Genomic DNA, 22,654 nt, shown 5'->3' with positions numbered 1-22,654 from the left:
ATACAGATGAGATTAAAGGTTTGATGCGATATAAAAAAGTACCTTATGAAACAGGACTAACATGGAATCAGCGTGATTTAAGAAAAATACTGTATTGGACATCAGATGCTAGTTCCAGGTCATTTAACCTCTCTGAGCCTCAGTTAACATTCAAAAAAAAAAAAAAAAAAAATCATACTATGAAGTTTAACTGTCTCTATATAATAAGGTTCTGGAAAATTTTGAGTAATATGAGAAAATTTATGATCACAGGCCAAAGATCAAGATTTCTACACCAAAGCAAGATTAGATCAAAACATTTATTTTTTGTGTTACAAAAACAAAAATAAATCCAAGCAGAAAATGAAATGAACATTTTTTGAAGTGTCCCATCCTGGGTTCTCTGCCCTAGAATTTAGTAAACAGTTCAAGTTTCAGTTGCTTCAGTGCTTCTCCCAGATGCTATGAGGTTTCCATCTTATAACCATGTTTCTCTAATTCAGCTCTATAATAAAACACATACAAAAGAACATCACTAAGCATTCTTCATGATAAACTTTTTTTTAAAAGAAATGACACAATTAATAAATTCAGTCAATAAGCTAAGCCTAGGGCATCAATTTAAAATACTGTCAAATAGCTTTACGTTCGTCCCTAAAACGAAACCCATATAAGAAGGAAATTGGATGTGAGTCAACATAATGCTAATTAAATTTGCTTTTCCCACTAGTAAGCTTATCTTGTATCTTTCCTTAATTTTCTTAAAGTTTATTTATGGGAAGAACTGTGAGGGACTTACTGCTATCTTCCAAATACCATACAAATGTTTTGTTCCTAATAAACACTTAAAATTAAAATTTGAGAATCATTAACTAAGAACACAAGACATCAGTTTCAAACCTTTAAACCAAAATGTACCACCATCGAGTTGATTCCAACTCATAGCGACCCTATAGGACAGAGTAGAACCGCCCCATAGGATTCCCTAGGCTAAAATCTTTACGGGAGCAGATCGTCAGGTCTTTTCTCCCACAGAGTGGCTGGTGAGCTTTTGGTTGGCAGTCAAGTGCTTTAACTGCTGTGCCACCAAAGGTCCTTTTCAAATCTTTAGGAATTTTATGATCATCATAACAGGTATACCCTAGACAGAAAAAAATAGATTGTTTTTCATATTGACATGTATATATCACTCTAATAAAAAAAAAAAAACTAATAAAATTTAACGGTGTTTGAGAATTATTCTGCATTAACTACATGCAGACAAAAATAATATAATAAATAAGTTATATAATGTTAAATAAGACTTTACTATCCTAATTTTGGAGCCCTGGTGGCATAACGGTTAAGAGCACGGCTGCTAACCAAAAGGTCGGCAGTTGGAATCCACCAGCTGCTCCTTGGAAACAGTTTGGGGCAATTCTACTCTGTCCTATAGGGTTGCTATGAGTAAGAATCGACTATACGGCAATGTGTTTGTTTGTTTTTTGGTTTTATCCTAATTTTAATGTAGATGAAAATGTCAAAATTACATATTGGTACAGATACACACACATATTAAAAAAACACTTTTAATAATTTTAAATAATTCACTCAACCTGAGGTTTCAGTCACACTTTGAGAATGCCAACTGCAAGTGTTGTTGTGCCTTATATAAAACACTTGCAGTAAAAAAAGTTTAGTCCTGTAATCAGCTTCAAGTATTTAGCATTCAAATATCACCAACTACTTGTCCGCCACAATTCAGATTTTATAAAAGTTTAAGAAAAACTTATTGGTGGGCAAGCCTATGATAAAATATTGTATAAATATGAAGTTGTGATTAATGTGCCCTAAATCATTACATCCAGTAAGATAAAAAGACATTTGTTCTCAAGTATAATTTGGCTTAGAAACCATCACACTACGCAATGCAAACACAGTGCAAAAAATACATGGAAAGAAATGATGTATAACATCATTTCCCCAAACTTCTTTGCTTACCTAAAACTTTAACAGTTATTTATAATTATTGACCTAATTTTCATGAATAATATTAAGGTCAGAGATTATTCAAATGAATCATCCTTGTCTTCCACTCAGGTGTAGAAGGCAGTATGAATTAGTGGTATAAACACTGGTTAGGAGTCAAGAAACTAGTGCATGTCTCTGACTCTGCCCCTTCTTTTACTAAGTTCAACTAAATTGCTTTCTTTGGACTTCCCTCACTCAGAAAAATGATTATAAAGTCTGTCCTTCACGTATAAAAACATATTCCCTTTGTTGTCAGGACTAAATGAGAGAAAGTTATACAAATACAATGTAGAAATAATGTAAAAACTTAAGGTCAAAGGGAAAGATTAAAAGCATCTATTTTCATTTACCACAGAAAACTTCTCAAATATTTTCTGTAAGAACTTACTACCAATCATTAGGGAATATGGCATTAGTCTTTGAATTTTATCTCACACTAAAATTTTATACCTTTCCTATTTAAAACGGAAGTAATTTTAAAACTTTCTTAGATGTAAGTTTTCTGCTGCCTTTTCAAAACCAATGTAGATTATTCACTTTCTCTTATTTAACAAAACAAACCTAAGGTTCAACCTAAGGTTTAAGTAACAGGAACACCAAATTTGCTCAAGATTTGTGTCTGTTTGTCTCCCTGATAGGAGGTGATCATCAATTATGTTTATAAATTGTTTATAAACACCAAGAAATGATGAAGTGCTTTTCTATCAGCTATATGAACAGTTATTTGTTAGAATTTAAGTAGTATAAGAACCAAAAGGAAAATAAATTGAGGCCACTAAGAACAAAACCCCAAACAAAACAAATACTAACATGAGGCTGATGGATGGTTTAAAAAAAAAAAAAACCAAGGACAAGAAAGAGGGAAGCACCCCAGCACAACGGGAACATCACAGGTATAAGACGACACACATGGCGAATGTAGACTATCTGAAGCAAAAGCAGCAGCATGCCTTTTGTAAAAAAACAAGAAAAAAGACTAATAATAGTCACTTGCAGGTTTGAGGCCTCCTCTTACTATCTAAGAAAGTACTCTGCTGATTTTATGGTGGTGGCTATATCTGACACGGTTAATGAGGAATTACACTGGCTTCTTGGAGTTTTTATGTAAGATGTGATGTAGGGTCTGGGAAATCTCATAATGCTACCTAGTTCTACTGATATGTGAAAAAAAATCAGAAGCAGCAAAAAAGAATGACTTTTAGAAACTTGGAGACACAGGTGGTCTTTTTCCTTTTGTATCTACTTATTAAAGGAACAGAGAAACAGAAAGTAAGTAGCTTGCTATAAGGAAAGTATTAAACTATTTAACATATGCTTATATAGCATTTATGTATGGATGCTAAGCAAATAATCTGAGCTGGACTATATGAAGAACACGACATCAGGACTGGAGGAAGACTCTTTAACAACCTGTGATACGTAGATGACACAAACTTGCCTGCTGAAAGCAAAGAGGACTTGAAGCACTTACTGATGAAGATCAAAGACTACACAGCCTTTAGCATGAATTACGCCTCAACATAAAATAAAAATCCTCAGAACTGGACCAATAAGGAACATCATGATAAATGGAGAAAATACGTTAAGTTGTAAAGGATTTCATTTTACTTGGATCCACAATCAACCCCCACGGAAGCAGCAGTCGAGAAATCAAATGATGTATTGCATTGGGCAAATCTGCTCCAAAAGACCTCTTTAAGGTGATGAAAAGCAAAGACGTCACTTTAAAGACTAAGGTACACCTGACCCAAGCCATGGTATTTTCAATTGCCTCATATGCATGCAAAAGCTGGACAATGAATAAGGAAGACCAAAGAATTGATGCTTCTGAATTACAGTACTGGCAAAGAATACTGAATATACCATGGACTGCCAGAAGAACGAACAAATCTGTCTTGGAAGAAGTACAGCCAGAATGCTACTTAGAAGCGACAACGGTTGAGACTTTGTCTTATATACTTTGTACATGTTATCAGGAGGGACCAGTCCCTGGAGAAGGACATGATGCTTGGTAAAGCAGAGGGTCAGTGAAAAAGAGGAAGATCCTCAATGAGATGGACTGACACAGTGGCTGCAATAATGGGCTCAAACACAGCAATGATTGTGGCAATGGTGCAGGATCAGGCAGTGTTTCTTTCTGTTGTGCACAAGGTCGCTCTGAGTCAAAACTGACTTGACGGCACCTAACAACAACCATTTAATCCTCATAGCAACCCTATGAGTAAAGTACTAATTATCATCTGCATTTTATAGATGAGAAAAGTGAGTCACAGGGAAGCTCAGTGACTTGCCCAAGATTCATATAGCTAAATAAGAGGCAGATCTGGGGTTGGGACCTGAGATTCTGAGCTACCTCTGCCAAGTTAGAGAACTTATGTCAGAAAACAGTAAATCATGTTCTTACCATGGCTTATGATACCACACTAAGGACTTTGAGGGATTTTACAAAGACTAGGAAGAACATCTTTGCAGAAGACTTATAAATCAAGACAAGTTTTGAAAGCAAGGATATATTGTCTGAAGCTGTGCTGTCAATATAGTAGTCACATGTGGTTATTTAAATGAATTAAAATTAAATAAAATGAAAACTTCAGTTCCTCAGTTGCACTAGCCACATTTCAAGTGTACATAGCCACATGTTGTACTGAATAGTGCATGTTATAGAATATTCCATCACCACAGGAAGTTCTACTTGACAGCAATGGTAAGGTATCAACAGCCTTAGTGAAAAAGAACTCATGACTCTAACAGGGAACTAAAAAAAGAAAAATTTTATTCACTAATAGAGGCATTAAGATTTATACACTTAAAGAAACCCATAAACCTAATGGCAGAAACACAACAGAGAACACCCAGAGCATTGTGGGGATGTGTTATAAAAAACAAGCCACAAACAATATATAAATAATGCTCTATTTGCAAACCAGTAAAATAGCAAGACGTAGTAGTAATGAGAAATTCAATTAACAATACATTACTAAAAGCCCCTTGATAAATTCATAGTATTGGATAAAGTCTTGACACGATTTTATGAGAGAAGTACTATTTTCTGATTAATGACAGACATAAAAGAAATAAAACTTTGGAGAAATCTGACTGTTTTGAATGACAAACACAGAACATACTCCTTTGGCCTCAACTTTAAAAAGTAAATTTCAGGAAGATAACAGAAAATAAAAATTGACATATGATTAAAAACATGGAATAGGGCTCAACAGAATTGGAATGTCTGAAAATAAAATTTCTAATGACACGATGTCATCCCAATGAGGAAGAGAACAGGGGATGCATGTAAAGAGAAAAGACAGCAGAGTGTTCTCTGATGTGCCTCAATTTTAAAAAGAGAAAAAACAAAGATAAATGCAAAAAAAGACACTGGCATGAACTTGTAAACATAGCATTAGCTAAATCCCAGAATGAAAAAAAGAACAAAAAGGGCTTTGAGTGCCACATATGGATGAAGAAGAATGAGAAAGAATAGGTCCAATGCTTGGGATAGATGGTATAATATTAACAAATTTTAGAGGAAAAGCTCAACAGCTATTGTTCTTATCTTGTCCATAAAACTACAAAAGGAAAAGCAGCATCATTAAGGTGAAACTGAAAAGCAAGACAAATGAGGTAACTCCAAACTGCATTAAAGTGGTTTAATAAAGTCTCAAGGCTCCAAATAATTGCAACTGGGAGTAGAAAGAACTGATACAGTAAAAAATAAGAGTCAGCAATCTTTGAGAAATCATGAAGAACTGTAAATGGACCAGACTAACAGTGAAAGGTAAATATAAATTGGACTATTTTCAAAAAGGGAAGAAAGGAGATCAGTAAAACTGTTATCAGTCTCTAAAATGTCTTTAGAATGTAAAGCTTCTGAGGCCTCTCCCCACAAAAAAGCAGTGTTAAAAGAGCTACTGTATCTTTATTAAAAATAAAAGGAAAAAAAATTTAAATCATTAGAAATTATCTCACTTCCTTTTTGAACAAGGATACTAGACGAGTAAATTAGAAGATTTTAATAGTTCTTCTGTATCTTTATTTCAGCAAAGTATGTGACAGTCTATTTAGAAATCCTTGTGGCCAAAACAGATAAACATGGGTTGAATCAAAATAAAATTAGGGAGAATGGAACAACCAGAATGGAAATAATGAGAATACTCACATGCTGTGAAGAATGTTACCAATGTCAATGAACAATTTGTACAGAAATTGTTGAATGGGAACCTAAACTGCTGTGTAAACCTTCACCAAAAACACAATATTATTTTAAAAAAATAAAGAAAATTAGGGACAAGAACAAATGGTTTTCAACAAATGATGCTGAGACAACTGTACATCCACTTGTAGAAGAATGAAGTTGGACCCGCACCTCACACATCATATACAAAAACTTAATCCAAAATGGATTGTAGACTTAATGCAAGAAGCTAGAATTACAAAGCTCCTCAGGAGAACACACAGAATAAGTCTGTGACCTTGAATTAGGCAATCGATTCTTAAATATGACACCAAAAGCAACAAAAGAAAATATAAATTGAATTTCATTAAAACTAAAACTTTTGTGCAAAGGACACTATCAACAAAGTGAAAAGATAACCTAAAGAACAGAAGAAAATATTTGCAAATCATATCTAATAAGGGTCTAGCACCCAGAATACGTAAGGAATTCTTACAATGCAACTAAAAAATGGGCAAAGGTTTTGAACAGACATTTCTCCAAAGAAAATATACAAATGGCCAACAAGCAAATAAAAAGATGCTCAACATTGTTAGCCATTAAGGAAATGCATATCAAAACCACAGGGAGATGCCACTTCACACCCATTAGTATGACTATGACCAAAACACTGGAAAAGAACAGATTTTAACAAGGATGGGGAGAAATTAGAACCCTTCTATATTGCTGATGGCAATGTAAAATGGTGCAACCCGGGCAGCTCCTCAAAAAGTTGAACATAAAATTACCATATGACTCAGCAATTTCACTCTTCAGTATATACTTAAAAAAAAAAAACAACAAAAAACAAACAGGTATTCAAACAAAAACTTGCATGAATGTTCATACCAGCACTAGTCACAACAGCCAAAAGCTGGAAACAACCCAAATGTCATGGAGTATTATTCAGCCATAAAAAGAAATGAAGTACTGATACATGCTGTAACATTGATGAACCCTGAAATCCCTATGTTAAGTGAAAGAAGCCAGACATGTAAGCCAGATCACACATTTCAGATTCCATTTATATGAAATACCCAGAACAGGTAAATCCATAGAGACAGAAAGCAAGGTTGCCAGAGGCTGGGGAGAAACAGGGACAGGGAGTGAGGCTTAATGGTTTTGGTGTTGCCTTTTGGGGCACTGAAATGTTTTAGAACTAGACAGAGATGATGATTGCACAACATAGTGAACATATTAGATGTTACTGAATTGTACACTTAATATGGTTAATTTTATGTGACTTTTATCTCAATAAAATAAATAAGGTTTTTTTTTTAAGAATATGAAAAAATACACTCTTACCACCCCAATCTCCATTCCAGCTTGAGAATCATCAACATATTGGATCCCAGCACTTTATGATTCTAATTTCTGCTGAAATATTCAATACTGGCAGAGAACTGACATTGACAGAATTAAACCCACAAAGATAAAACATAGCAAATGTGATTCTATTTAATTACTTTTGTAAAGAGACTAAAAAAGAATAAAAATTGTACACAATTACACAAACTATTCATGCTTAGAAACACAGATGAAGGCAACATTTTTATATTTATATATTTTTATAACTCAAAAACATATTTCAAAGATTAATTATCTTTCAAAAGGTCAACTATAATATGTAAGTTGCATATTACATGCTAACAATTAATACAGAGCTATATAAATCTTACCGTAACTGATTGGAGAAGTCATCCTCTACATTGTCATCATCCCAATTATCCTCCCAGACATGTGCATCTTCATCTTCATCTAAACCAGCCCAGTCTAAAAACAGAAACAGATGCAGTCTAAATATTACTCATACATTATTTCCACAAATACAAAAACTTTAGAAAGCTCCTCACTGAATCACCCTCATAATTAAAAAATATCTAATACCATATCTATGAGAAATGGTAATCTTCCTCTTTAAATCTCAAAGTTTATGTTGTTTTGTTCTATCAATTCTTGAATTTGCAGATCTAAAATAGAAGTTAATACAAAAGAATTCTATTTGCCATGAAAAGTTATTATACTTCTAGGGAGGATATTTACTTTCCCAATTTTTCCTTGGGCTAATTTCATAAGACCTATTTCATACATCTTTCAAAACACAGCAACAACAGCCCAAAGCAAGTTGAGCAGCAGGAAGATACCAGCTCAGCATTCAAAACTGCTAAATATAAAAAAGGATAGCTCATACAAACATATTAAAATAGGTTAAATTATAAATCATCACTAACATTTGGCTAATATCAATATAAAATTTAGATTTTTTAAAGAAAGGATAAATATAAATATGCATAAAGAATGTTATAGTTTCTAGTTTTCAAAATTTTATTTTTTCTTCCTTTCCTTTTTGGTGGTGGTAGCAAGGATTTAAACTGAGATTTCAGCTTTCACTCATCATAGTTAGAAAACACATATATAAACCAACATCATCTTCAGGCAGTCTAGTACCAGAATACTGAGCTATAAGAAGAGCACAAGAAATTATAGACTTTCCTACACCCAAATCTCTAGTCATTATTTTTATTTCAGAAACCAAGGGGCATATAGTGACATATAGGCTGCCTCCCACTACATCCCTTCCCATATGCTCTTCAGTAGTAGTCTATGCGGCAGAATGCCTAAATTAGGAATCCGTCCATGGTCCATGCTTTCCTTTACTGCCTCCCTGAGTAATGTATTTCAGCAACGTTACTGATTTCCCAATCTGTCTCCACTGCAGAACTAACTCTCCCTTAAGCTTCAGAACTCTACATGCAACTGCCTGATGGACACAAATTCTGCATAATCAAAACTTAACTCATCATCTCGAGCTTCCCCTACCTCCAACTAACATGCTTTCCTGACCTAAGAAAAAATGCAAATCTATCCATAATACCAGGTGCTGGGGGAATTGTCCTAAATTTCCTCCACTTTCTATGACCAGGTAGGACCCTGGTAGCACAGAGGTTAAAGTGCTTGGCTGCTAATCAAAAGGTCAGCAGTTCAAACACACCAGCTGCTCCATGAGACAAAGATGTGGCAGTCTGCTTCCATAAAGATTTACAGCCTTGGAAACCATATGGGGCAGTTCTATTCTGTCCTACAGGGTGACTATGAGTTGGAATGAACGCGATGGCAGTGAGTTTGGTTTCTGGTTTTGGGTTTCCATGACCAAGTCCTGCCCATTTTATCTCCTAAATCATTCTCAAATCTATCCTTGTCTTTCCAATCCTATGATTTCTGCTCTAGATCAGATATCCACATTATTCTTTCTTACCTATACAAGGTTAATATTCTTCTAACAGGTTCTTCTTACTTCTCTCTTGATCCTGATAAAAATCTAGACTCCAGAGTGGTATCATCATTAGGTAGTCTTTTCTCATATAAGTGAGATCATAGAGCATTTGTCCTTTTGCAACTGACTTATTTCGCTCAACATGTTTTCAAGGTTAATCTATGTTGTGGAATGCGTCAGAACTTCATTTCTCTTTACGGCTGTGTACTCTTCCGTTTTATGTATATTCCACATGTTGTTTATTCATTCATCTGTTGATGGACATTTTGATTATTTCCACATTTTGGCTACTGTGATAAGTGCTGCAGTGAACATTAGTGTACAGGTTTCTGTTTGCATTCCTGCTTTCACTTGTTCCACGTAAATGCCTAAGATTGAGATTGCTGAGTCATACGGTAGTTCTATGTTCCAACTTTTTGAGGAACCGCCAAACTGTTTTCCACAGTGGCTGCACCATTTTACATTCCCACAATCAATGGATGAGGGCCCCACTTGCTCCACAACCTTCTCAACACCTGTTATTTTTCTTTTTTTTTTTTTTGGTCATTGCCATTCTAATAGGGATGACAAGATACCTCACTGTAGTTTTGATTTGCATCTCCCTACCAACTAATGAAGGAACCCTGGTGGTGCAGTGGTTAAAAGCACTTGGCTGCTAACTGAAAGGTCAGCAGTTCAAACCCACCAGCTGCTCTGCGGGAGAAAGATGTGGTAGTCTGCTTCCATAAAGATTTACAGCCTTGGAAACCCCGTGAGGCGGTTCTACTCTGTCCTGTATGGTCACTATGAGTCGGAATCAACTCGATGGCAGTGGGTTTGGTTTGAGAATGGCTAATGAACATCTTTTCATGTGGTTGTTGGGCATCTGAATATCCTATTTCGTGAAGTGTCCGTTCAAGACCTTTGCCCATTTTTTGATTGCGTTGTCTTTTTGTTGTCAGGTTGTAGGGGGAAGAAAAAACCAAACCCACTGCCACTGAGTCAATTCCAACTCATAGTGACCCAACAGGACAGAGCAGAACTGCCTCATACGGTTTCCAAGGAGTACCTGGTGGACTCAAACTGCCGGCCTTTTGGTTAGCAGCCATAGCTCTTAACTACTACGCCACCAGGGTTTCCAAGTTGTAGAAGTTCTATATATATTTTGGATATTAGGCCCTTATCCAATACATGGTTTCTGAAAATTTTCTCCCAATCTGTACTGTCTTTTTCATTTTGTTGTTAAAGTCTTTTGATATACTACTGTACTCTTTAAATTACATCAAACTATCTCAGATGCCACCACCTGTCTATCAGCTTGTCATACTGTGGTGGTTTGTCTGTTGCTATGATACTGGAAGCTATGCCACTAGTATTTCAAATACTAGTCAGGTCATTCATGGTGGACAGGTTTCAATGGAGCTTCCAGACTAAGACAGACTAGGAAGAAAGGCCTGGTGATCTACTTCTGAAAATTAGCCAATGAAAACCCTATGGATCACAGAATACTGTTCAAGACTTCTACTTGCTTACTTTGGACGCATCATCAGGATGGACCAATCACTGGCGAGCCAGCAAAGACGATGGAAACCCTCAATGAAATGGAATGACACAATGGCCACAAAAGTGAACTCAAATATATCAATGATTACAAAGATGGTGCAAGACTGGATAATGTTTCATTCTGTCATGAGTCGGAGCCCACTCAACAGCAACTAACAACAACCACCATCTCACATGCAAGAGTTTATGCACATTCTGCCTTCCTTCTACTTATGTTGACCTACCTGCTATAATCTTGACATCGTTTTATCATTTTAAAAATATGTATTACCATACTTTTACGCGAACAATGCACACCTTTTACATTTGTTTATCAATGACGCCCTCCTCACACCCTGCAAGATATTTCTGTAAGCACATTATGCTAATTTTTGTTTTTTTAGAGAAACATGTAAAAAAAAAAAAAAAAAAACTGCCATAATGGCACTTACGAAAATACCTTGCAGGAGGAGGGCGTGGATGGCAAACATAGAAGGTGCACATAATTTGCGCAGAATACTGCATAATGAATGTTTTAAAACAAAAATATTTTAAATTACTTAACACTGAAATCCACTGGGAAGATTCCCTCATGTTAGCCATGTAGTTTAAAGTACTAATACACATTTCCCCAATGGGATAACCACAACAATGAAAGATGACCACAAAATCTTCATTTTTCTTCAGCCCAAACTTTACACTTCATGCTTTAAAACAGCCTAACAGTTTCTATTCATCAAATATTTCGTGTTGCTCCTTATCTGTCTTTGGTTTTTGCCATCTCTCAAACCTAATTACTTTGCGTGACTTCAGCTTACTCTGAATTAGCTCAAATATGCATTCCCTATTTAAAGGACCCATGGCTCCCTAGGGAAATGGATGATTCCAGATTTGGGACAGGGAAATTACTAGGTGAGTCTCGAATCTTTTTATGCCTGAAAGCATGTCAAAAGCAGCCAGAAACTGGCTTAAAACCAGATCTGGGACAACTTAAGAATCAAAAAGAATGGCAGTAATGGATTATAACACATTGAATTTTTTAAAAATCCATGAGAAAGGTGGGTTGGAAAAAGGAATGCTTTTCTTTACAGTTTCCAGGTGTATAGATATAGAAAGGTTGACAGAATCAGAAAATCATCATGCAACCCCCAATGCAATTTAGACAAGGATCAACAATGGATGTTAAAACTAATGGGTAAAAAATGGTTAGACAACAGAACAGATTACTTCCTTGTACAAAGGGGAAAATGGAGAGACCTGGTAGTCATCATCTTAGCCAGGTGATCAAACTTAGCATCACCAATAAATGGGACAAGCTGACATGTGTCACTTGATTTGATGCAAATGTAAGAAATACTCTTGCTAAAAATGTTGATCCTGAATCTAACGATAAGGAAACTATCAGGTAAATCCAGACTGTACTTTCTACAACTGGCCCCTTCATATAAGTCAATGTCATGTAAAACAAAAAGAAAAAAAAGAAGGGAAGCTGTTCTAGATACTAAAGTGATATAACCACCAAATATACTGTGTAAGTAAAGTGACTGAACATTGGATTGGGGAAAAAAGCAGTAAAAGATATCTTTGGAAGAGCTGAAGAAATCTGAACATGGACTGTATATTTGGATGATATTATTGAATTAATGTTAATTTTCTTAGATGTGAATGTAAAATTGGTTTTATAAGAGAATGTCTTTATTCTTGTGACATTCATGGTGAAATATTTAAGAGTGAACTGTCATTTTGTTGGTAACTTACTTGCAAATGGTTCTCATACATATATGGAAAGAGATAATGAATGATAGAAATAAAGCACATATGGTAAAATGTTAAAGTTGATTTATTGTACTATTCATTGTACTGTTCCTTTAACTTTTCTAACAGGGTTGAAAAGTTTCAAAATTTAAATGTGGGAAAAATATTTTTATAAATATCGGCTTGGAAATAACCTCCTCTGGAAGTCTTCCCTAACCCCTTTAAAAAAACCAGTCCATTTCAAGTCATGGCAACCCCTAGTGTGTCAAAGTAGAACTGTGCTCCATAGGGTCTTCAATGGCTGATTTTTTAGAAGTGGATCACCAGACCTTTCTTCTAGGCACCTCTGTGTGGACTCAACTCTCTAATCTTTCAGTCAGCAGCCGAGCACGTTAACTGTCTGCACAATCCGGGGACTTTTTTGTGTAATTTCTATCACAGCACTTACTTACCATACAATCATAATTATCAGTTTATGTCTAGGTCCATTACTAGTACCTGAGCCCTTTAAGAATAACAATTACATTTTACTTATCTTTGTATTCCTCAGCTGTAAACAGTACCTAGCATATCCACAACAAAGGATGTGTACAACAGTTGCATAAGAAATGGTTATAAACGGAGCAACAGAACTGTAAAACACAATTAATAAAAATCAGACCGTGTGTATTTTTGTTTGATTCCTGTCACTGCCAAAAAAAGAGTAATTCCGAGTTACAGATTCTCTAAAATAGGCCATTAGCTTTATCTTAGCAGTTAACTTATTAGAAATATGGATGAGAACATTTCTATCTGAGTAGAAAAATAGCAAAATAGCAAGAGGTATGACTTGAGCTTTTCTTATGATGCACATAGATTTAAAACTACTTGGTAATGACTAATAATATGCATATTTTATTCCATTTCCATTATCTACCTAGGTATGTCACCATCCAGATTTAAAAATAGAGGAAAAGTATCTCTGTCTACTTGGTCCCCTAAACCAGAAACTTGGGAGGCATCTTGGCTACTCTTCCTCCTTTAACTATCACAATCATTATGTCCTTTCCATTTCAACTCCCAAGTTTCTACAGAGTTAGCCACTCCCTCCCCATTCTTATCGCCACTATGTTAACTTAAGAGTGATGAGTCCCCTCGGTAGACTATTACTGTGGCGTTCTTTCTGTTCCTTCTCCTTGCTCCTATCTTACACAGCTTATACCTATCCTCCACTCATGCCTAAAATGACCACTGCCATTCCTCTTAGTGACTATTCAAAATCTTCAGGTAAGAACCACATCTTATTAAATTTGAAACCCTAATGACAATAGCTGAGTGCCTGGTACAAAGTAGATAATCAAATGCTGGGTAAATGTAGCTATATTTCTCAAGTTTCCTTCCTTCTTGAGCCCAGAAATGGGAATTGTCAAATTAAATATCTGTTTTACTGATACTTGAAGGAGTCTTTGTAAAGACATCTAATGGAGCTTAATGTTCCATAAAATAATTCAAATACATAAAGACTGGAAACTATGCTTTGAGTAAAGGGAGTGACATAACTCAAGTCACAACTGAACTGTTCTATGGTTCTGAGATACCAAGCCTCAAGTCTGCCTGAACCAATTCAAACTAACTAGCTTCCTCCATTATTAACTAGATAATTTCCATCTCTACTGGTCCCTAAAGAAGAAATGGGCTGATAATGTGCCAAAATATTCAAGTTAGCAATGTAAAATAACATTATGTATTTCACATTTATCTGCCAACATTCGAAGTCTTTGAAAAGTGCTATAGGGCCTTAATTGTCTTTGAAAATGTTTTAAACATAGCCTTTCCACAAGAGTCAAAATATAGATCCCTAGGAACTTTCAATCTAATTGTGATTTGATTCAAAATGTTGATTTCAATATATTATTACTTGATGTCATTCCAATGTCTTCCAATTGGCTTTAATTCTTTTAACAACTTACTATTTGAAATTACTTAATAAAAGTACCATTAAGAAAACTGGTATTCATACTGACAAACCAGAATCTATAATCTATTATAGGGGAAAACTTTAAAAATATTTCTGTTTACTAACTAGGATTATATATGGAACCATATTAATTAAAAATATTGAGCCATATTATGTAAAAAGCTTAAGTGATAGGGTGTAATATGCTAAAATATTATTTCCAATACTTACAACTTTACTAAGTAAATGTATACAATAAAAAAAAGGTGTGCCTGTTGTAATCTCTGGGATTCAGGTGACATCAAATGCATCTATTACAAAACACTTCTGAATCGTGTTTTAATTTTCAATTGTAACACCACACTGATACCCATTCAATTTTATTTAATCACTCATTTTTAAAGCCTTACACGCAGAAGTAGCTTTTATACATACATATATATATACATATGTATATACACATATATATATACATATATATATACACACATATATATATACACACATATACATAAAGGGCAAAATAGTAGAATCAAACAAGGATACCTGATTGATGTCTAATACCTTTCTGCAATAGGCAAATAACTTTATAAAGTATACACTTTACCTTTAACACTAAATGCACTGCCAGGATTGTGATTAATCATTAAATAGCCCCAGCTGTGTTTACTTCAGTGTGCAGCCCTCCAGATGTGTACTGGTAAAAAAAATTACCATTTTTTAAAAGTCAGAATTGGAAATAACCAATAACAGATGCCTAATGCATAAGTTTTTAGCCATTCTAAATTATTTAAGACTTTGCCCCAAAATGTGGCTTTGTTCACATTTACCAGTGAGAATTACATCTGTGACTAGCTTTAAATACGAAAAATCTGAGCCATCAAAAATTCCCACATCTCTCTAAGTATGTATCGCTTTGACATTTAAAGGGTTTTCTCTCAACTTAGAAAGTGTTTTTAAAATTATTTATTCTCCCCACTCCCCAACATACATTTCTAAATCTCTTAAAAGTATGAAGCTTACCACTTTGGAGAAAAGTAAGGAGGAAATTCCATTTATACCAAACAGGGTTGCCAATGTTCTATTCTACACCTATTTTCAGGAACATCAAATTCTCATTCATTCTATAAAAGTAAAGCTACTCTGAATATAAACAAACTAATATTCAATAAAGAATCTTCAACTAAAAAATGTGCATATATATGGAGAACATTACATGAACAGAAAAATAAAAGAAACAGATGAAGGATCAAAGAAAGATCTAAATTGCATTTAAATCCCACTCACCATCACTGGTGAATGCAAAAAAGAACAGCAATAGTTGCAAACTGCATCATTATACTCATGAGTATGAAAATGAAGCTACATCAAATCTAATCATTCTGACATAAATTTAAGTTCCTGCTTAAAAAAAAAAAACAAAAAACCCAGTGCATCAGGTTGATTCCGACTCATAGCAACCCTTAGGTGTATGAAACAGATTAAAATTATTTTTCTAAAATTTCATTTTCTTTAGTATCATGATGGAAACACACATATATACTCTGCAGATCTAATGTCTATTCAGTGGGTAAGAAATCAGTATCTAACATAGTACTCTTATACTGCTATATTTTCTCCAGCAAAGACCAAAAACATCAGCAGAGAACTTCAAAGCAAACAACCAAAAAAAACCTCCAAACCTGCTGCCATCCAGTCGATTCCAACTCATTGAAACCCTATCAGATAAAGTAGAACTGCCCCATAAGGTTTCCTGGGCTGAAATCTTTACTAGAGCAGATTGCCAGGCCTTTCCTCCCATGACCACCAACCTTCCAGTTAGCAGTCCAGTGCTTAACCATTCCACCACCAGGACTCCTTGACAGATTACAGACAGATGTAAAAGTGTGTATGTGTATATATATACACACACATACATAAACATTTATACATTTCCTAGTTCCTTCCACTGAGAGGGCCTAGGAGCAGAGATATCTTAAAAGCAATGAACACAATCAGAGTACAGATCTTGTCTTCTAAATACTTTCACCACTAAAAGGAACTCATGTTGAAGTAGCTAATTCCAGAGCTGGAGCAGGGAAAACACAAGATCATTTTGGAACACCTTGTGCCAGAATGCTAAGAAATACTCAAAGAATGATAGACAAATGTCAAAAAGGACACAGAGACAGCTTAAAGAGGTTCCCCATGTTCAAATGCGGGACAATTTGAAGATCAAAATAAGTAAGAGTTTAACAAATCATAACACACTGAATAAAATGAGAATCCATGAGTCCATACTGATATAGATAAGCAAATGAATAAACTGAAAGTTTGATGCTGAAAGAATGCTACTCTTACATAGCTTCAAAGTCCTTTTCCACAAAATACTTATTAATTTTGAAGGGAAAAAGAGTAACTTCACAGTGGAGAAGCCTGACAGATACCACCTTAAAGTGTTCAAAGTGAGTATCATTAGTAATGGAACAAATGAGAATCATGTTCCACCTGATAGGATGCAACAAAAAGAACACAGAATCACAACTGTGGTATTCCTGCCAAGATGCACTGAATCTAATCATGTGGAAATATGAGACAAATCCAAGTTGAGGGATATTCTACAAAATAATTGGCCTGTAATCTTCAAAAGTATCAAAATTATGAGAGCTCTAGACTGACGAAGACTGAAGAGACGTGGCAATTAAATGCAACCCATGATTCTGAGTCAAGATACTACCGAAACAACTGGAGAAACCTGAAAGGAATCTGAGGATTAATGACAGTAAAGTAGCAGTGCTAATTTCCTGATTTTGATGGTTGTATTGTACTTATGTCTTTGTAGAAATCCACATTAACGTATTCACAGGTTAACGGGACATCAGGTTGGCAACTCTTAAATGGTTCAGGGAAAAAAGTTGTTTGTACTATACTTTCAACTACTTCGTAAGTTTGTGATTATATCAAAATAAAAAACTCTATTAAAAATAGACATAATAATAAACTTGCCAATTTGACCTGGCAATTTCCTATCTAGGAGTTTATCTTATAAATGAGCACGTGCACGCACGCACGCATGCACACACAAAGGTGTAAGAATATACACTGCAGCATGTTCTGTAACAGTAAAAACAAACAAAAAAACTAAAAAACCTAGACACTGATCCATAAAGGACTAGTTAAATTATTTAATATACATACAGTGGACTAGTATACAACTATTAAAAAGCATAAGGCAGATCTTTATAGTAATACCAAGAACTTTCTAAATATATTAAGTGATAAAAAGCAGGCAGGAGAATAGTATACACAGTACGGTCCTTGGTGTATATATTTAAAGGATATATACAAACAAATTCTGGAAGGATACTTAAAAAATCATTTAGCAATGGTTACCACTGAGGCATGAGAAACTAGGAGAAAGAAGGAGAGGAACAGTGCTTTCACTTTTCAATTTATACCTTTTATAGGTTTTTTACCAGAAGCAGTTACTTGTACAACTATTCTGTACTATAAAAATATTTTAAAGCTAATGAACAGTGGATTTGAAACCTAGGTCTGATCCTAAATTCATCAAGCTTATTTCATCCTGGGGTTCAAAAACTTTAACTTACTAGTTGCACATGGTTACCATTAATGGAATTCAACAGGCACGCTGCCATTCATTATGCAGTGAAACCTGTGAAATTCAGAACTCCACGAGACTGCCTTGTTTTTCCAGGTCTCACAAGTTTTCCGCCTTTGACAAGATGCATTCACCACTTTTCTATCACTCTCTGTTTAGTGGAAAATATCTGCATTTTCCTTTTCTGACAAGGTTCCACCTTAAACAGGTTCTGGCTTTCATGGGTTTTACTGTATAGTGTATTTTTTTCTTAAAAAATTTTTAGTAACATGAATTCTCCATCTCCTGTTACCACCATGTAACTAAATTAAATATTTGATGGTATTATTTATACGTCCACTGTATTGGTGAAAGTGCTCAGCTGCTAACCGAAAGGTCAGTGATTCGAAACCACCAGCTGCTCCATGGGAGAAAGATGTGGCAGTCTGCTTCTGTGAAGATTTACAGCCGTGGAAACCCTATGGGGCAGTTCTACTCTGTCCTACAGGGTTGCTAGGAGTCGGGAGCAACTCAATCGCAGTGCGTTTGTTTTTTTTTTTTGGGGGGAGGTATATTATATTTAAGGAGCCATGGTGTTGCAACAGAAACCCTGGTGGTTAAGAGCTACGGCTGCTAACCAAAACGTCAGCAGTTAGAATCCACCAGACCCTCCTTGGAAACTCTATGGGGCAGTTCTACTCTGTCCTATAGGGTTGCTATGAGTAGGAATCAACTCGACGGCAGTGGTCTTTTTTCGTGTGTGGTGGTGGTGGTGGTGGTGCAACGGTTAAGCATTCGACTGCTAACCAAAAGGCTGGTGGTTCGAAACAACCCAGTGGCTTCATGGGAGAAAGACCTGGAAATCTGCTTCCTTAAAGATTACAGCCTAGAAAACCCAATGGGGCAGTTCTACTCAGTCACGTGGGATTATTATGAGTTGAAAATGGACTGGACAGCACACAACAATGTATTACATTTAACAACTACAAATATCAAAACCCTTTCTGCACTAGGTAAACAGCCTAGAGCAGTATCTGACATAACATTTGTTACATCTACCTTCTGTATTTAAGATGCTAAGGAACCTTCTATTGACTGTTTAGTATAGGTGGTATCTAATGTTCATGTCGATGTTTCTCAGTGGCATTTTTCATAGGGCAATTCTTCATTATGCAGGACTGGTGCATGTTGTTGTTCGAGTCGATTCCGACTCATAGCGACCCCATGTGACTGAGTAGAAGTGCCCCACAGGGTTTTCCAGCCTGTAATTTTTATGGAGTAGATTTCTACATCTTTCTCCCACAGCCTCTATCTACTAAATTCTGGTAGTTACTTCACACTCCCTCCCATCAAGTGAATTTGACGACCAAAAAAAAAACCTCCCCTGCTTAAGAACCACTAAAAAAAGATGTACTACTTTGTTATGCACAGGTGAGAGCGCCTCAGTTATTCCAGAATGCTAGCAGCATTAAGGGATCACCAGCCTTTGTCGCCTCAACAGATTCCGATCAGTTACAGTCTCTCCAGGAGTGTAGGGAGGTAGGTAGCATTCTGCACCTGATTCCTTCAGACTATATAGCAGTTTCACTGGTTACCGAAAAATTATAGAATACTTGGAATAACAGCATTTTCATACAAATACTATTAATTCTGGAGGTAAACTCAATTTCATTTTAAATACTCTAAAAAACAAAAATTCTCAATTGTGACACAGGAAGAAGAAGAGAATCTAAAGGGACCCTTGTTTTCTTCTCACCCATTTCCCATTGTCAGAGAAAGGAAATTAAAGTATTTTTTAAAAACTTTCCAATATCTATCTGATATAAAAAATTGTTTGAAGTTTCAGATGAATTAGAGTACATATATCAGTTTTAGACCTCACTCCACTATTACCTCATTTCTCTTCCACTAAATTATATAGAGAACACTATAACTATAAATAAACAGAACAAGTATTCCAGCTATGTGGTTTTATGCACCATAAGATCACGATAGAGTACAACTTATGACAATTTTAGTGAGGGGATAATTGCTTAATTCAACAAACAAGTACACCATTAATCACAGTTCTCTTCCTACTAGCCACCTGCAGAAAGGCTACCCCGTAGTAACCTTTTCTTCTTATAACCGTAAATACGTGAATCCTACTCATAACCATCGGCCAATAAAGCAAGTAAGTCTGGAAATCTAACTGGCAACAGCTATCTTACAAGTAAACTGAAGCAGTGCAGCTTAAGGGCTTTGTGTCCCAATTACAGTTTCATAATTTTTAGCCAGTTGTGTGGCACTGGGCAAGTTTATTAACCGTCCGAGCTTCACTTTCTTTATCTGAAAAATGGTAATACCAGTATCCACTACCTCGTAGAGTTTAAGAATGAAATAAATTAATACAGTTAAAGCACTTAGAAAAGTGCCTGACAACGTGGTAACCACTTGATAATGTTAACTATTATAAACTGTAGCTATTTGCTATCAACTACGATGAGAAAACTTAAGGTCCTCTAAGTAACCATGAAACTAATAAAATGTACACATTTTAAAATCTTATAAACTCTTAAACTTAAGTTAGCTCGAAGGTAAGTGACCAAAAATGATTAACGACAAGGGTAACCAATATGTGTATTAAGCACTCTCATCATACTACTTAGCAGGTTTCATTTCTAACGTCCTAAAAGTAATCAGCATTGGCATAACCAGGTGCAACAAACAACTTAATTTTGGAAAGGTTTAAGGGCAAGGGAACGCCACGAAATCAAAAGAAAATAAAAGGAAAGGACATTATGTAGACATAAACAGGGCCGGGGGGAGGGGGGGACTGAACAGGATCAACGTGGCTCCTTCCAGCGAGGAAGCCGAAGCCCTTTGGCCTCGCTAGTTGAGTCCCACCGTGACACCTGGGCCCCGAGACCGGGAGGTGCGAAGGGTCGCGTGTCCGGAGCCTCGGGAGCCGGCCGCTGAGGTCCAGGCTTCCCGCGGAAGTCCCGAGCCGGGTCCGAAGGCCCGAGTCGCATCCATACAGAGGCCTGAGTCACCAGCCGCGCAGCCCCGAGGCCAGCAGGGCCCAGCCAGTTACCTTCGGCGGGGAACTCCTCGAACTCGTCGTCCTCCTCCAGGAGACCCAAGTCTACGGGCTGCTTCTTCTCTGACATCGCGACCCTCTGTGCCAAAAGCCACCAGGCCAGTTAAGAAAGTGAATCTCTCACTCTTCCTCCCAGCAGCCGCCGCCGCCGCCTCCGATACCGCCTTGGAGGCCGGCGCTACCATAGAGACTCGGGGGAAGAGCTACGGGAACAGAGCAGGGGATGCTGGGATACTGGAGGTCGGCCCCGCACTTCCTGCGGGTTTAGCAATTCTTCAGCGTTAGAAAAGTGGGTTATTTTGTGTCCTTACCATTTTACCTGGATTTTCTCAATTGCCAAAGTTGAGAGCAGAGTAGGTTTCCTTGCCCAGAAAAGACTCACTATGTGTAGAAAAATTAAACACCTTTATTTAGTGTACAGCTGAGGAAGGAAATCTAGAGAGATGAAGTGACTGCTAAACGGCCTAGTTTACATTCACTAAAGGCCCTCTCAGTGCCAAGCCCTTAACATACATTACCTCCAGTCCTTAATCCAGTTCCCCAAGCATGGGGTTAGGAATCGCCACGCTACAGAAAATTCAGGTTCAGAAAGGAACAGCCAAAGACACATGCAGTGCTAGACAATTTACCTGACTTTTCCATTATGCAGTGTTCCTTAGTTACTTTGTGGTAAAATAGCCTGTTAAGTAGAATATATATATTAACTTCAATTAGCACTTTATTATAAAATATGAAATAGTGGATATATATAACATTTTGTTGCATTCAAAGTGTATAATTTTGAAATTTTTGTATGTCATTGAACTGTCGTTTGGAATATAGTGGTGAACTATATGAAACTATGTAATATTGATATTTAATATGGATGAATATGGGTGGATATTGGAGTCTTTGGGTGGCACAAACAGTTAAGCACTTGACTATTAGCCAAAAGGTTGATGGTTCAAACCTACCCAGAGGCACTTTGGAACACAGGTCTGGCAATCTGCTTCTGGAAGGTCACAGCCATGAAAACCCTGTACAGTAGTTCTACTCTGCACACATGGGGTTACTATGAGGTCAGAATCTACTTGACAACAACTAACAGCAATAACATTATATATATATTTGATATATATATGAGTGTTATTGTAAATTTAGATACATGTATTTGCTTATATATTTAAATTGCATGTATTCGTTCAGCAGCATCAGCTCATACTATGTATCAGGCACTGTGCTAGAAATCAAACGTATACAAATAAGGTTCTTCCCATCAAGGAGCTCATATTCCATTCAAAGGCATGTAAATAGATAAATCACAATGAAAC

The 22,654-nt window shown here is 36.1% G+C and overlaps 1 protein-coding gene across 1 annotated transcript; it reads right to left on the bottom strand.

Moving 5' to 3' along the window:
* Nucleotides 1–280: 280 nt before the first annotated feature.
* Nucleotides 281–21,527, bottom strand: SEM1 (SEM1 26S proteasome subunit). The gene is made up of 3 exons (XM_004386132.3): nt 21,339–21,527; nt 7,879–7,972; nt 281–484 (listed from the first exon to the last, which is right to left on the bottom strand). Exons 1-3 carry the CDS (start codon nt 21,412–21,414, stop codon nt 442–444), a joined length of 213 nt encoding a protein of 70 aa, XP_004386189.1. The 5' UTR covers nt 21,415–21,527; the 3' UTR covers nt 281–441.
* Nucleotides 21,528–22,654: the final 1,127 nt, after the last annotated feature.

Source organism: Trichechus manatus, unplaced genomic scaffold (assembly GCF_000243295.1).
Source record: "Trichechus manatus latirostris isolate Lorelei unplaced genomic scaffold, TriManLat1.0 scaffold00156, whole genome shotgun sequence".
Classification (NCBI taxonomy): Eukaryota; Metazoa; Chordata; class Mammalia; order Sirenia; family Trichechidae; genus Trichechus; species Trichechus manatus.
The sequence above is the reverse complement of the archived record's forward strand: the minus strand, read 5'-3'. Positions and strand labels throughout refer to the sequence as shown.